At 45.9% G+C, this 13,506-nt stretch overlaps 1 protein-coding gene across 1 annotated transcript; it reads right to left on the bottom strand.

Moving 5' to 3' along the window:
• Window positions 1–6,797: 6,797 nt before the first annotated feature.
• On the bottom strand, window positions 6,798–10,178 carry LOC130483062 (growth-regulated alpha protein-like). The gene is made up of 3 exons (XM_056855956.1): window positions 10,115–10,178; window positions 8,696–8,822; window positions 6,798–6,876 (listed from the first exon to the last, which is right to left on the bottom strand). Exons 1-3 carry the CDS (start codon window positions 10,176–10,178, stop codon window positions 6,798–6,800), a joined length of 270 nt encoding a protein of 89 aa, XP_056711934.1.
• Window positions 10,179–13,506: the final 3,328 nt, after the last annotated feature.

Here is a 13,506-nt window from a genome sequence, read left to right as displayed (position 1 = left end):
CGCCCGTTCCTCAGTGGAGTCTCTCCTTAGTGCTTTCTCAACTCATGAGACCTCCGTTTGAGCCATTGGCCACCTGTCAAATGGCTCTGCTATCGTTCAAGGCGGCCTTTTTGGTCGCAATTACTTCAGCAAGGAGGGTGAGTGACTTATCAGCACTCTCACACTCCCCTCCTTATACTAAGTTCCACTTGGATAGGGTGGTACTGAAGCCAAAGATCTCTTTTTTACCCAAGGTTGTATCAGCCTTCCACCTTATTCAGGACATTGTCCTCCCGGTTTTTTCCCCTCACCCATCCTCAGATGCTGATAGGGCGTTGTGTGTGTGTAAAGTGCCGTCAAGTCGCAGCCGACTTATGGCGACCCCTTTTTGGGGGGTTTTTCAAGGCAAGAGACTAACAGAGGTGGTTTGCCAGTGTCTTCCTCTGTATAGCAGCCCTGGACTTCCTTGGTGGTCTCCCATCCAAATACTAACCAGGGCTGACCCTGGTTAGCTTCTGAGATCTGATGAGATCAGGCTAGCCTGGGCCATCACTCCCTCAATGTCAGAAGATCCCTCCTGTTTTACATTAAGAGGTCTCAGAACTTTCATAAGGACGATAACCTTTTTGTTTGCTTCGGGGGACACCGCAGAGGTCGTCGTGCTTCTCCTCAGACTCTCTCGAGGTGGATCACGTCTACCATCAGATTGGCCTATGATCGTGCTCACCAAGAATGCCCTCCTATGATTAAGGCACACTCTACCAGAGCGTATGCGGCTTCCATCGCCTTTTCTTCAAAGATAGATCTCCGGGACATCTGCAAGGCTGCCACCTGGTCCACTCCCTCCACGTTTATGAAACACTATGCTGTGGATGTGGACTCTGCGAGAGATGCAGCCGTGGGACGTGCCGTGTTGCAGTCTTTATTTCGGTGACTGTCCCACACCCACCGTCCTGGTAAGCGAGCTCGCTACTCTCCCAATGTGGGGCTGCATAGAAGCCACGCAGATGAAAACAGAGTTTCACTTACCTGTAACTGTTGTTCATCTGGTGGATCGTCTATGCAGGCACACATCCCTCCCTCCTTCCCCGCTGTGGGACCTCTCCGCTAGACCAGTGGTTGGTTCCGTGGCGGCAGGTTGGAGAACTGGAGGGAAGAGTGCTCCCTCCCCCTTGGGTCAAGTGACCGAGGGGTGGGAGGATTGCATGCCCCAAGGGGAGGGGGAGCACTCTCTTAGATTTTGCTAGCAGCTGACAAATCTTATCCGTGGCTGGCCTGCGCCAATGTGGGACTGCATAGAAGATCCACCAGATGAACAACAGTTACAGGTAAGTGATACTCTGTTTTTCCTCTTCGCCACCTGCAGGAGGTTTTTGGGGCGGAGCCTGAGGAGGGTGGGATTTGGGGAGGGACTTCAATGCCGTAGAGTCCAATTGCCAAAGCAGGTGAACTGATCTCTGTTGGCTGGAGTTCAGTTGTAATAGCGGGAGATCTCCAGCCACTACCAGGTGGGGCTGGCGATCTCCTACTAGTACAACTAATTACAACTTTTCTCGATTTGAGTCCAGTAACACCAGACCAACAAGATTTTCAGGGTATAAATTTCGAGAGCCAGAACTCCCTTCATTAGATATGTGTCTTACAAAAGGAGTCTTGACTCTCAAAAGCAGATGCCTTGAAAATCTTGTTGGTCTCTATGGTGCTACTGGACTTGAATATTACTGTTCTACTGCAGATAAACATGGCTACCCTCTGAAATTATTTTCTAGGCTACTGAAATCTGTTCCCCATGAGAAAATGGCTACTTTGGCAAGTGGGCTCTGTGGTATTGTACTCGGCTGAGCCCCCTCGCCTCTCAAGCTCTGCCCTGCTCAGGTTCCACCCCCAAATCTCCACGCATTTCCAAACCCAAGGTTGGCAACCGGAGCAACAGACATAACATCACTTGCTAGTGCAGGGGTGGGGAACATCAGGCCCGGGGGCCGTTTAAGGCCCGCAAACTCATTTGGTCTGGCCCTTCGTGGGTCCTGGCAGATCTCTAGCTCAGAAGGATCTAAGACTGGTGATCCACCCCCTCCCGCGGACAGGAATAGCCTCTATTCAAGGCGGATGTGAGTTTGTTTTGCCGAGAAAAGGAACCTTTTTCCCCCTTGCAGAAGAGTCATTAGCTATGGAGCTGCTAGGACTGCCCAAGAATATACCAGGCTAATTTTTAAGCTGATAATTTTGTATGGCCCGCGAATGATATTGTAAATATTCAAATGGCCCCTGGCAGAAAAAATGTTCCCCCACCCCTGTGCTAGTGGAATACAGGTTGGGCCCTGCATTTTGGTTGTGGTGTCAATGCCCACTAGAGGGCAGTGCCTGCTTGTCTGTGAGCAGAAAGGTTTCCTTCCCCATTGACAAATATAGAATGTAGTGGGAATACAGGTTGCTAAGATGTTCCCCATCAGACTTCCCCAAATCTCCCCCCACCATCGCATGTCTTCTCTTCTGTGTGTGTAAAGTCCTGTCAAGTCACAACTGACTTATGGAAACCCGTAAGTTTCCATCTGAAGAAGTGAGCTGTGGCTCACGAAAGCTGCCAGAAAATATTTTTGTTAGTCTTTAAGGTGCTACTGGACTCTTGCTCTTTTCTACTATGGAAACCCAGTTAGGGTTGCCAGGTCCCTCTTCGCCACTGGCGGGAGGTTTTTGGGGTGGAGCCTGAGGAGGGCGGGGGTTGGGGAGGGGAGGGACTTCAATGACATAGAATCCAATTGCCAAAGCGTCCGTTTTCTCCAGGTGAACTGATCTCTTATCGGCTGGAGATCACTTGTAATAGCAGGAGCAGAGCCTGTGCAAAGCCTGTGCATCTTCGTATGTCTACTATCATCAATTTTTGGCGTTTATTCTCAGTGGATTTGGCTTTTATTGTTAAGCAATCCTGAAGAAAAATATTTTAAAGGTTTTAAAGGATTTTTCCCCGTTCCTATTGTCTGTCAAAGACAGGCTGTCAAAGACAGGACATTTTGGAGGACTTTCATTCATAGGGTCGCCATGAGTCGGAAGCGACTTGACAGCACTTAACACACACACACATTGTCAAAGACTCCTTGAGAAGGAAAGCTACCTATATGGACTTGGAAAATTGTGCATGTTTTATGTTGTATGTTTCATGTTGTTAGGATTCTGCACTGAATAGGGTTATTTGCACTTAGTTTCACATTGTTTCACTGTATGTGAGTTGTTGTAATCATTGTATGAGTAGTATTGTGATAAACCTATTAGCAGAACGTAGTACTGGTTGTTTTTGTCAACTATACTTATACAGTACTGGTGAATGTTTGTTACAGTACCTGGAGGTTGGCAACCCTAAGTAGCCCCTAAGATTGCCAGGTCCCTTTTCGCTACTGGCGGGAAGCTTTTGGGGCGGAAGGTTTGGGGAGGGGAGGGACTTCAATGCCATAGAGTCCAACTTAAAAAGCAGTCATTTTATCCAGATTAACTGATCTCTGTCGGCTGGAGATCAGTTGTAATAGCAGGAGATCTATGGCAACCCTAAACTTGGCAACCCTAAACCCAGTAGGCAAGAGACTAACAGAGGTAGTTTGCCATTGCCTTCCTCTGCATAGCGACCCTTCTATGAAGAATACGAAGTTCACCCCTACTACCTAACAGTTCTACGTGCTGTTCCAAGCAATGTCAAAAACTAAGATTTTGCACAAAAAAAGAGAGAAAAAGACTTCTTAACAAAGATTATTGACTTTTATTCATAACATGCCATAACAACAACCCCAATCAGTTTTGATCTCTTCACAATGCAGCATAATAAAAACTTGCTTCAAACAGGTTATAGGAAAATGCAGCGGGCAGACTAATACTTCAGTGAGCCACGATATTCTTCAATTATTTTTTAAAATCCTTGTGGACTATGCTCCTGCATCATTTTGAGCACAGTTCAAATGATTATCATAGAAACCAACTGAACTGTCTATGAAAGTGAAATCAATTGTCCACAGCTCAAGGATGTTAGTTCTCAAAGGAACTCTTGATCTAGCTAGATGTGATAGTACAACCCAGGTTTTAGCAGATCGCTGGGAAGGGTGGGGTTTGGAGAGCGGAAGGACCTCAGTGGGGTATAATGCTACTGAGTCCATCCTCCAAAGCAGCCATTTTTCACAGAAAAAGTAATCTCTAAAGTCTGGAAAGCAGTTGAAATTCCAGGAGATGTCCAATTTGGCAAACCCAGACATAGCCTGGTTTGGTTTTAATAGCTGTGATTCAAAGAAGATTAGGGGTGCGGACCCCCCCCCCCCCCACCAACTAGGTAGACAGAATCAAAAGCAGAAATAAATAAGTTGCATGTCACATTTAGGGCTTTTCTGTTGTTCATCTGTTTCCTTCTAAGAACGTTTGAAACTTCATTTTGCTTTCTTAGATCCATTGTTAGATGGATCTGCAACTGGTTGACAGATTGTACCCAAAGAGTGCTAGTTAATGGTTTCTCGTCCTCTTGGAGAGAAGTGACTAGTGGAGTTCCTCAGGGATTTGTGCTGGGCCCTGTGTTGTTCAACATCTTTATAAATGATTTGGATGAAGGAATAGAGGGGATGTTTATTAAATTTGCAGATGATACTAAATTGGAAGGGGTAGCAAATACGGTAGAAGACAGAGCCAAGATGCAGGATGATCTTGACAGGCTGGAGAAGTGGGCAAGAACTAATAAAATGCACTTCAACAAAGATAAATGTAAAGTTCTGCATTTAGGTAGGAACAATCAAATGCATAATTATAGATGGGGGAGACTTGTTTGAGCAGTAGTGTGTGTGAAAGGATCTTGGGGTCTTAGTAGACCAAACACTGAACATGAGTCAGCAGTGTGATGCTGTAACTAAAAAGGCAAATGCAGTCTTGGGCTGCATCAACAGAAGTATAGTGTCCAGATCACACAAAGTGATGGTATCACTTTACTCTGCTCTGGTTAGACCTCAACTAGAGTATTGTGTTCAGTTTTGGGCACTACAATTTAAGAAAGATGTAGACAAGCTGGAACGTGTCCAGAGAAGGGCAACAAAGATGGTGAGGGGTCTGGAGACCAAGTCCTATGAGGAAAGGTTGAAGGAGCTGGGTATGTTTAGCCTGAAGAGGAGAAGACTAAGAGGGGATATGATAACCATGTTCAAGTACTTGAAGGGCTATCATATAGAGGAGGGTGCCGAGTTGTTTTCTGTTGCTCAAGAAGGTCGGACCAGAACCAACGGGTTGAAATTAAATCAAAACGGTTCCTCAGTGGAACAGGCTTCCTCGGGAGGTGGTAAGCTCTCCTTCCCTGGAGGTTTTTAAGAAGAGGTTAGATGGCCATCTGTCAGCAATGCTGATTCTGTGACTTTAGGCAGATGATGAGAGGGAGGGCATCTTGGCCATCTTCTGGTCACTAGGGGTGTGGAGGGGTGTGAATTTCCTGCATTGTGCAGGGGGTTGGACTTGATGGCCCTGGTGGTCCCTTCCAACTCTATGCTTCTATGATTTCGTTATTCTTAGAAGAGTCCCTGCGTTTTCTGTAGGAAAGATCAACAGAGAATAAATTTGGATAATATAAAGTCCCCACTATTTTGCACCCAGAGGCAACCATCTTGGAACATACAAGGAGCACCTGGTTATTAATCTCACCCTGTAGATCCAACCAGTGGTGAACCCAGCCCCACCAGTGGTGAACCCAGCCCCACCCAGCCCCATCAACTTGCATCTAACCCATGGCGAACTTGTAGGGTGTTCAAGGCAAGAGATGGTTTGCCATTGCCTGCCCTGGATTTCCTTGGTGGTCTCCCATCCAAGCACTAACCAGGGCTGACACTGCTTAGCTTCCAAGATGATATGAGTAGGGTTGCCAGGTCCCTCTTTGCCACCGGTGGGAGGTTTTGTGGGCGGAGCCTGAAGAGGGCAGGGTTTGGGGTAGGGAGGGACTTCAATGCCATAGAGTCCAATTGCCAAAGCGGCCATTTTCTCCAGGGGAACCGATCTCTATCGGCTGGAGATCAGTTGTAATAAAAGGAGATCCCCAGGTAGTACCTGGAGGTTGGCAACCCTACTGATGAGACTGGGCTCGCCTGGGCTATCCAAGTCAGGGCAGAGCCCCACTAGCAGTTCAATAATCCACCTATTTTTGCTGATTCCTTCAGTCTGCTGCAGGCAGGCCAAATGAGATGGCTCAGGTGCTGTGTTCTGAGTTCAGGATAATGAGTCAGTTTGTGCAGGCCAGTTTTTTTTTTCTCAGCAGGGAATCTCCTTTCTTAGGGCCAGACTAGCTGTTTTCCTAAATGTATAGTTGCAGTCAAAGGCAAGACCTGCATGCATCTCTTGCAGACAAAATAAAGCAGGTTTGCATCCAACCTACGGCAACCCCTGGGGCAACAACCTGGGGGTTCAAGGCAAGAGATGTTCAGAAGTGGGTTACCATTGCCATTGCCTGCCTCTTCATAGATGGGGTGGGATGGGAGTACTTGGATGGGAGTACTTGGATGGGATACCTCTAAGGAAGTCCAGGGTTGCTAAAGAGAGGCAGGCAATGGCAAACCACCTCTGTCCGTCTCTTGTCTCGAAAACCCTACAGGGTCGCCATAAATCAGCTGTGACTTTCCACCGCCACCTTGTGGCACTTTAAAGCCAAACAAGATTTTATTCCAGCGTTGGATTTGATGTGCTGGAGCCCATAAAAGAGTCTCAAATTCTGGGCTGGAAGGGGTCTCGTTCGGAGATCCCAGAGAGTGCTGTTACCAGTCAGAGCAGAGACTAGATGGGCCAATTGTCTAAGTCAGCAGGAGGATTTAAATTTGCACTTACATGACCGCCAGCAAAGCCTGCACCCACTTGGCTTCAGGGTTGACACACAGAGTCTTTCTTGACTTCAATGTGATTCTGCAAAACAGGTAAATATGAAGATGTCAGCATTTACAATCAATCCTCTGCAGGATGCTGGAAGAAAGAGATGTAAGGTTTGTCATGCAGTTAGGGTTGCCAACTTCCAGGTGGTTACAGCCAATCACAAAAATCTATGCTGCAACAGCAAAGCTAAAACAATATAAGGCAGCACGAAGGCTCAACACTAAACAAAAATGTATTCACAAGCACAAAACAGCATATAAACAATACCAGTGACAGTAGAGTAAAAAAAAAAAGCGAGAGAACAAACATACAAATAACCATCTGATCCTATATATACATAAGTATTGAAGTGTCCAAGAAACAGCGTGAAAATGCTAAGAGTCCTAGTGCAGTTCACAATAGATAGAGTAGGAAAGTCCATTGTAGTATATCAGAGCAAAGTATAACGCCATATAGTCCACCCAAAGCAGCCATTTTGTCCAGGGGAACTGATCTCTGCCACCTGGAGATCCGTTGTAATTTGGAGAGAAATCCAGGCTGCTCCTGGAGGTTGGCAACCCTAACTGCATGGCCACTCAACTCAGGGGAGCTGATAATGGTCATCAGCTCACCTGCTACATCATCCCCCAAACTGGAAGCTGTGGAGGAGGAGACGGTGAGTTGACACTAGGGATGCCAACCTCCAGGTGGTAGCAATCAAACAACAGCTTGCAAGTGCAATCATTTGAAATTGTTCTTAATATATTTCCCTAAAAGCAAGAATTGCATTTGTTGTTTTCCTAGTTTTGGAAATACTTGTTTTGTGCCATATTTTGAATTCCAACCTCCAGGTGGTGGCTGGAGATCTCCTGCTATTCCAACTGATTTCTAGCTGATAGAGATCAGCTCCCCTGGAGAAAATGGCAATTGGACTCTCTGGCATTGAAGTCCCTCCCCTCTCCAAACCCTCCCCTCCTCAGGCTCCGCCCTCAAAATCTTCAGGTATTTCCCAACCTGGAGCTGGCAACCCTAGCTGATGCCTACTGCCTTTACTGATGAGGGGTCTGGACCAAACGGCCCCTGAGGCTCTGGCAGAGTTGCCAGGGCTTGGCTCTGTTTGCTCCTGGCCACCAGCGGCCCCTAGGGGAATGCCCCATTGAGAAATTGCCCTGTAAGTCAAATGGCCAGTCCACCCCTGAACGAGGCAGAAATTACATAGCAGGAACTATGTAACTATGTATTATTTACATGGCAGCAAAAACAAGATGAAAAATGCACTCAGCTACTTTTTCATTTTAAGATTTATTCTGCAATGTTGTTAACTGGTTGTTTAATTTACTATACATCTGAAAATTAATAAAAAATATTTATTAAAAAAATGCACTCCGCTACAGGAACCTCAAGTAGGGGTGCCAACCTGCAGGTCTCCTGCTATTACAACTGATTTCCTGCTGACTTGAGATCAGTTCCCCTGGAGAAAATGGCCGCTTTGGCAATTGGACTCTATGGCACTGAAGTCCCTCCTCTAACCAAACCCCGCCCTCCTCAGGTTCTGCCCCAAAAATCTCCAGGTATTTCCCAACCCGGAGCTGGCAACCCTAACTTCAAGCCCTGTTTTGGAGCCCTGGTGTATGGATAGAGTTGCCAACCTCCAGGTACTAGCTGGAGATATCCCTCTATTACAAGTGATCTCCAGCCGATATAGATCAGTTCACCTGGAGAAAGTGGCCACTTTGGCCATTGGATTGTATGGCACTGAAGTCCCTCCCCTCCCCAAACCCCGCCCTCCTCAGGCTCCACCCCAAAAACCTCCTGCCGGTGGCAAAGAGGGACCTGGCAACCCTCTGTATGGAGGGCAGCTAAGGTGACTTACATTATTTCAGTCCTTCGGCAACTGATTCCAGGCAGAATGATCTTAACTTTTGAATATCTCGTGGGATGGATGAAGCTGGATGTTACTCTTCTACATCTGCAACTGAGATCTTCTGGATCGAAGATAGCTGTGGGAACCACAAAAGGGCAAGAGGTCTCAGATGTATAACTAAAGGCATTTCCAAGAAGGGAGGCTAGATTGTTCAACAACCCACAAGAGCATGAAAAGAGCCTGCAATATCTAGCACCTTAAAACGAGTCTCATAAAAACACCTCTACTACAAAACTGCAAAAACTGCAAAACTGCAAAAAAAAAAAAAAAAAAAAAAGAGTTTAAAAGTTCAGCCCCTTAACTAAAAGCCTGGGTGTAAAAGAAATGTCTTCGCCCATCACTTAACATTTCAGTTTTATGTATTTTTGTGCCATATTTTATGTATTTTATTTATCTTGTAAGCTGCCTTGAGCTCCACAAGGAAGAACAGGTGGCTAATAAATTTTTAACATAAACTAATAAGTAATACATCAAAAGATAGGCGGGTAGACATTGGCAAAGCCTCAGGGAAAAGGCAAGGATCCAGCAGCACCTGTGAGCCACTGAAATGGCCCTATCTCTGATGGACAAAGGGTCGCCAAGTCCCTCTTCACCACTGGCAGGAGGTTTTTGGGGCGGAGCCTGAAGAGGGCAGGGTTTGGGGACAGGAGGGACTTCAATGCCATAGAGTCCATTGGCCAAAGTGGCCATTTTCTCCAGGTGAACTGATCTCTATCAGCAGGAGATCAGTTGTGATAGCAGATCTCCAGCTAGTACTTGGATGTTGGCAACCCTAGATGGACACCTGCCTCACCTCTGAAGGCCGGGGGGCACAGAGAGCAGGGCTTGGGGGCAGATGTAAACAGGTGAGCTGGATAGTACAGGAGGTGGTGGTCCTTCAGGTCCCCGGCCCTAAGCCTTTGAGGGCCTTAAAGGTAAGAACCAGCACTTCTGATTGTGTTAGGGAACAGACGGGCAGCCAGAGAAGAAGAAGAAGAAGAAGAAGAAGAAGAAGAAGAAGAAGAAGAAGAAGAAGAAGAGTTGGTTTTTATATGCTGACTTTCTCCACCACTCAAGGAAGAATCAAAGCAACTTACAATCTCCTTCCCTTCCCCTCCCCACAACAGACACCCTGTGAGGTAGGTGGGGCTGAGAGAGCTGTGATTAGCCCAAAGTCACTTACCTGGCTTCATGTGGAGGAGTGGGGAAAGCAGCCCGGTTCACCAGATTAGCCTCCGCTGCTCATGTGGAGGAGTGGGGGATCGAACCCAGTTCTCCAGATCAGACTCCACCGCTCCAAACCACTTCTCTCAACCACTACACCATGCTGGCAAGTAGGAAAGGAAAGGACAGCGGGGGGGGGGGGAAGCATCCAAAGACGGTTCTTACCTGCAGTGCTGGTGTTGTAGAGAACCAGCAGAGAAAGAAGCAGGAGGGCACAGCTTGGTCTCATTCTGACTTCAGTGGTCACGCTTTGCCAGTAGCCACGGGAATCCAGCCTCGAACGCTTGCCTCGCCTGTGCTTTTTGGAGCCCGAGCGGCTTCTATTTATTTGTCAGGACCACAAGTTTCATCACTAGCACAGAACTATTTTTAGTTCGATATGCAAAGTTGCATCATCTCCACTGTCCATTTCCCACATGTTTCCCCTTATAGCGCTGAGGGTGCAGATTGGCTGATGGAACCAGTGCAGAGAATTTCCTCCGGTCGAATTAGGGAGCCAGTGTGGTGTAATGGACAGAATGCTGGACCAAAGGCTGGGAGACCCTGGTTCGAATCCCGGCTCTGCCATGGAATCTTGCTGGGTGACCTTGGGCCAGTCACTCACCCTCAGCCTAACCTACCTCGCAGGGTTGTTGTGAGGGCACGACGGAGGAGAGAACGATGTGAGCCGCTTTGAATCCCCATTGAGGAGAAAGGGGGACTACATATGAAATAAATTTAATAAACAAACAAATATTAACACTGACATGTGAAGCGGTCCAGACATTAGAAGAAGAAGAAGAGTTGGTTTTGATATGGCTACTTTCTCTACCTTTTAAGGAGAATCAAACCGGCATACAGTCTCCTTCCCTTTCCTTTTCCAAAAGGCTTTTATATATCTTTTGCCTTGTATAACATAGATGTCAGGGTGTGCATTATAAAATTGTTTTATGTATGACTACTGAGGAAGGCCTATATAAAGTTGAAACGTGTTTGGTCTAAGTTTGTTCATTTTATGTATTGACATCAACTGAATATGTATTGTTAATATTTATTCATGCTTTTTAGGTAGCCTACATGGTAGGCCCAGTGTTTTTAACATATATTTGTGCATGATATAATAAAAATAGATCTATTTGTTTATATTTTATGTAGTATACAGCTCAGCCTCTTCAGTTTCCTATGCCATACCATTCTACATCTCAACTTGACCCACTGTTCGTGGTGGTAAATGCCATCAAGTCACAGCCAACTTGTAGGGTTTGCTGGGCACGAGATGAACAGAGGTGGTTTGCCATTGCTTTCCTCTGCAGAGCCATCCTTAGTGGTCTCCCTGCTTAGCTTCCAAGAGGTGATGAGATCGGGCAATACCATGCCTAGGGTTGCCAACCTCCAGGTACTAGCTGGAGATCTCCTGCTATTACAACTGATATCTAGCCAATAGAGATCAGTTAACCTTGAGAAAATGGCTGCTTTGGCAATTGGCCTCTATGGCATTGAAGTCCTTTCCCTCCCCAAACCCTGCCCTCCTCAGGCTCCACCCCCAAAATCTCCAGGTATTTCCCAACCCAGAGCTGGCAACCCTAACCATGCTGCATTCCCTCCCATAACCATAACCTTTGTGAGATAGATTTATTCTGGCTTTTGCTGTAAATAAATCTATTCCATTCCATTCCATTCCATTCCATTCCATTCCATTCCATTCTATTCTATTCTATTCTATTCTATTCTATTCTATTCTATTCTATTCTATTCTATTCCATTCTATTCCATTCCATTCCATTCTAGTGAGATAGATTAGGCTGAGAAAGAGTGATTGGCCCAATTGGCTTTCATAACAGAGTGGGGACTTGAACCCAGGTCTCCCAGATCCTAGTCCAACACTCTTAACACCATACCACGCTATCTCTCTGCATTTTAACATGTCTGTTAGAAGTGCCCCAAGGCTTTTGTGCTAGTTGTCTGCAGCTGTCCAGTACGCAGAATCATAGAGTTGGAAGGGGCCATAGAGGCCATCTAGTCCAACCCCCTACTTAATGCAGGATCAGCCTAGAGCATCCCTGACAAGCGCTTGTCCAGCCTCTGCTTAAAGACTGCCAGTGAGGGGGAGCTCACCACCTCCCTAGGTAGCTGATTCCACTGTCAAACCATTCTTACTGTAAAAATTGTTTTCCTAATATCCAGTCGGTACCTTTCCTCCTGCAATTTAAACCTATTATTGCAAGACCTATTCTCTGCTGCCAACAGGAACAACTCCCTGCCCTCCTCTAAGTGACAGCCCTTCAAATACTTAAAGAGAGATATCTAGCCCTCTGTAAGCCAGCCTTAACAAAGGAAGTATAAGTGGAAAGACAATATTTCAATTAACTAAGATTAACCGGGCTGTGTAACCGTGGTCTTGGAATTTTCTTTCCTGACGTTTCGCCAGCAACTGTGGCAGGCATCTTCAGAGTAGTAACACTGAAGGACAGTGTCTCTCAGTGTCAAGGGTGTAGGAAAAGTAATATATAGTCAGAAAGGGGTTGGGTTTGAGCTGAGTATTGTCCTGCAAAAGTATTGTCCTGTAAGCATCAAGATAATGTGCTAATGAGGGTATGGTATGTTAATATGGAACCATTGTATCCTGAAGTGATCTGTTAATGTGTGTAATCCAAAGCTAATCTGTATGGCTATTGTTGAATGTTGTCTTTGTCTGGAGGTTTTTCAGGGCAGGAAGCCAAGCCTTATTCATTCTTAAACTCTCCTCTTTTCTGTTAAAGTTGTGCTGATGTTTATGAATTTCAATGGCTTCTCTGTGCAATCTGACAAAATAGTTGGTAGAATTGTCCAGTCTTTCAGTGTCTTGGAATAAGACCCTGTGTCCTGTTTGTGTCAGTCCATGTTCAGCCACTGCTGATTTCTCAGGTTGGCCAAGTCTGCAGTATCTTTCATGTTCTTTTATCCTTGTTTGTATGCTACGATCAGCAAAAGACAAAAGAGACCCCCTCACCTCTGCAGGAGTATATCGTATACCTTGCAGCTGTGGAGAAGTTTACATCGGGACCACAAAACGTTTTGCTGCGTTTTGTGGTCCCGATGTAAACTTCTCCACAGCTGCAAGGTATACGATATACTCCTGCAGAGGTGAGGGGGTCTCTTTTGTCTTTTGCTGATCGTAGCATACAAACAAGGATAAAAGAACATGAAAGATACTGCAGACTTGGCCAACCTGAGAAATCAGCAGTGGCTGAACATGGACTGACACAAACAGGACACAGGGTCTTATTCCAAGACACTGAAAGACTGGACAATTCTACCAACTATTTTGTCAGATTGCACAGAGAAGCCATTGAAATTCATAAACATCAGCACAACTTTAACAGAAAAGAGGAGAGTTTAAGAATGAATAAGGCTTGGCTTCCTGCCCTGAAAAACCTCCAGACAAAGACAACATTCAACAATAGCCATACAGATTAGCTTTGGATTACACACATTAACAGATCACTTCAGGATACAATGGTTCCATATTAACATACCATACCCTCATTAGCACATTATCTTGATGCTTACAGGACAATACTTTTGCAGGACAATACTCA

Source organism: Euleptes europaea, chromosome 9, assembly GCF_029931775.1.
Source record: "Euleptes europaea isolate rEulEur1 chromosome 9, rEulEur1.hap1, whole genome shotgun sequence".
NCBI classification, from domain to species: Eukaryota; Metazoa; Chordata; class Lepidosauria; order Squamata; family Sphaerodactylidae; genus Euleptes; species Euleptes europaea.
Note: the sequence above shows the minus strand (reverse complement) of the source record. Positions and strands in the feature narration are given on the sequence as shown.

Excerpts from the sequence above, each read along its gene's own strand:
- LOC130483062 (XM_056855956.1), bottom strand. The coding sequence starts at position 10,178 with ATGAGACCAAGCTGTGCCCTCCTGCTTCTTTCTCTGCTGGTTCTCTAC. Across the intron at positions 8,823-10,114 it reads CTACAACACCAGCACTGCAG|CTATCTTCGATCCAGAAGAT; the intron begins GTAAGAACCGTC and ends TGGTTCCCACAG. Across the intron at positions 6,877-8,695 it reads TGCCGAAGGACTGAAATAAT|AATCACATTGAAGTCAAGAA; the intron begins GTAAGTCACCTT and ends CCTGTTTTGCAG.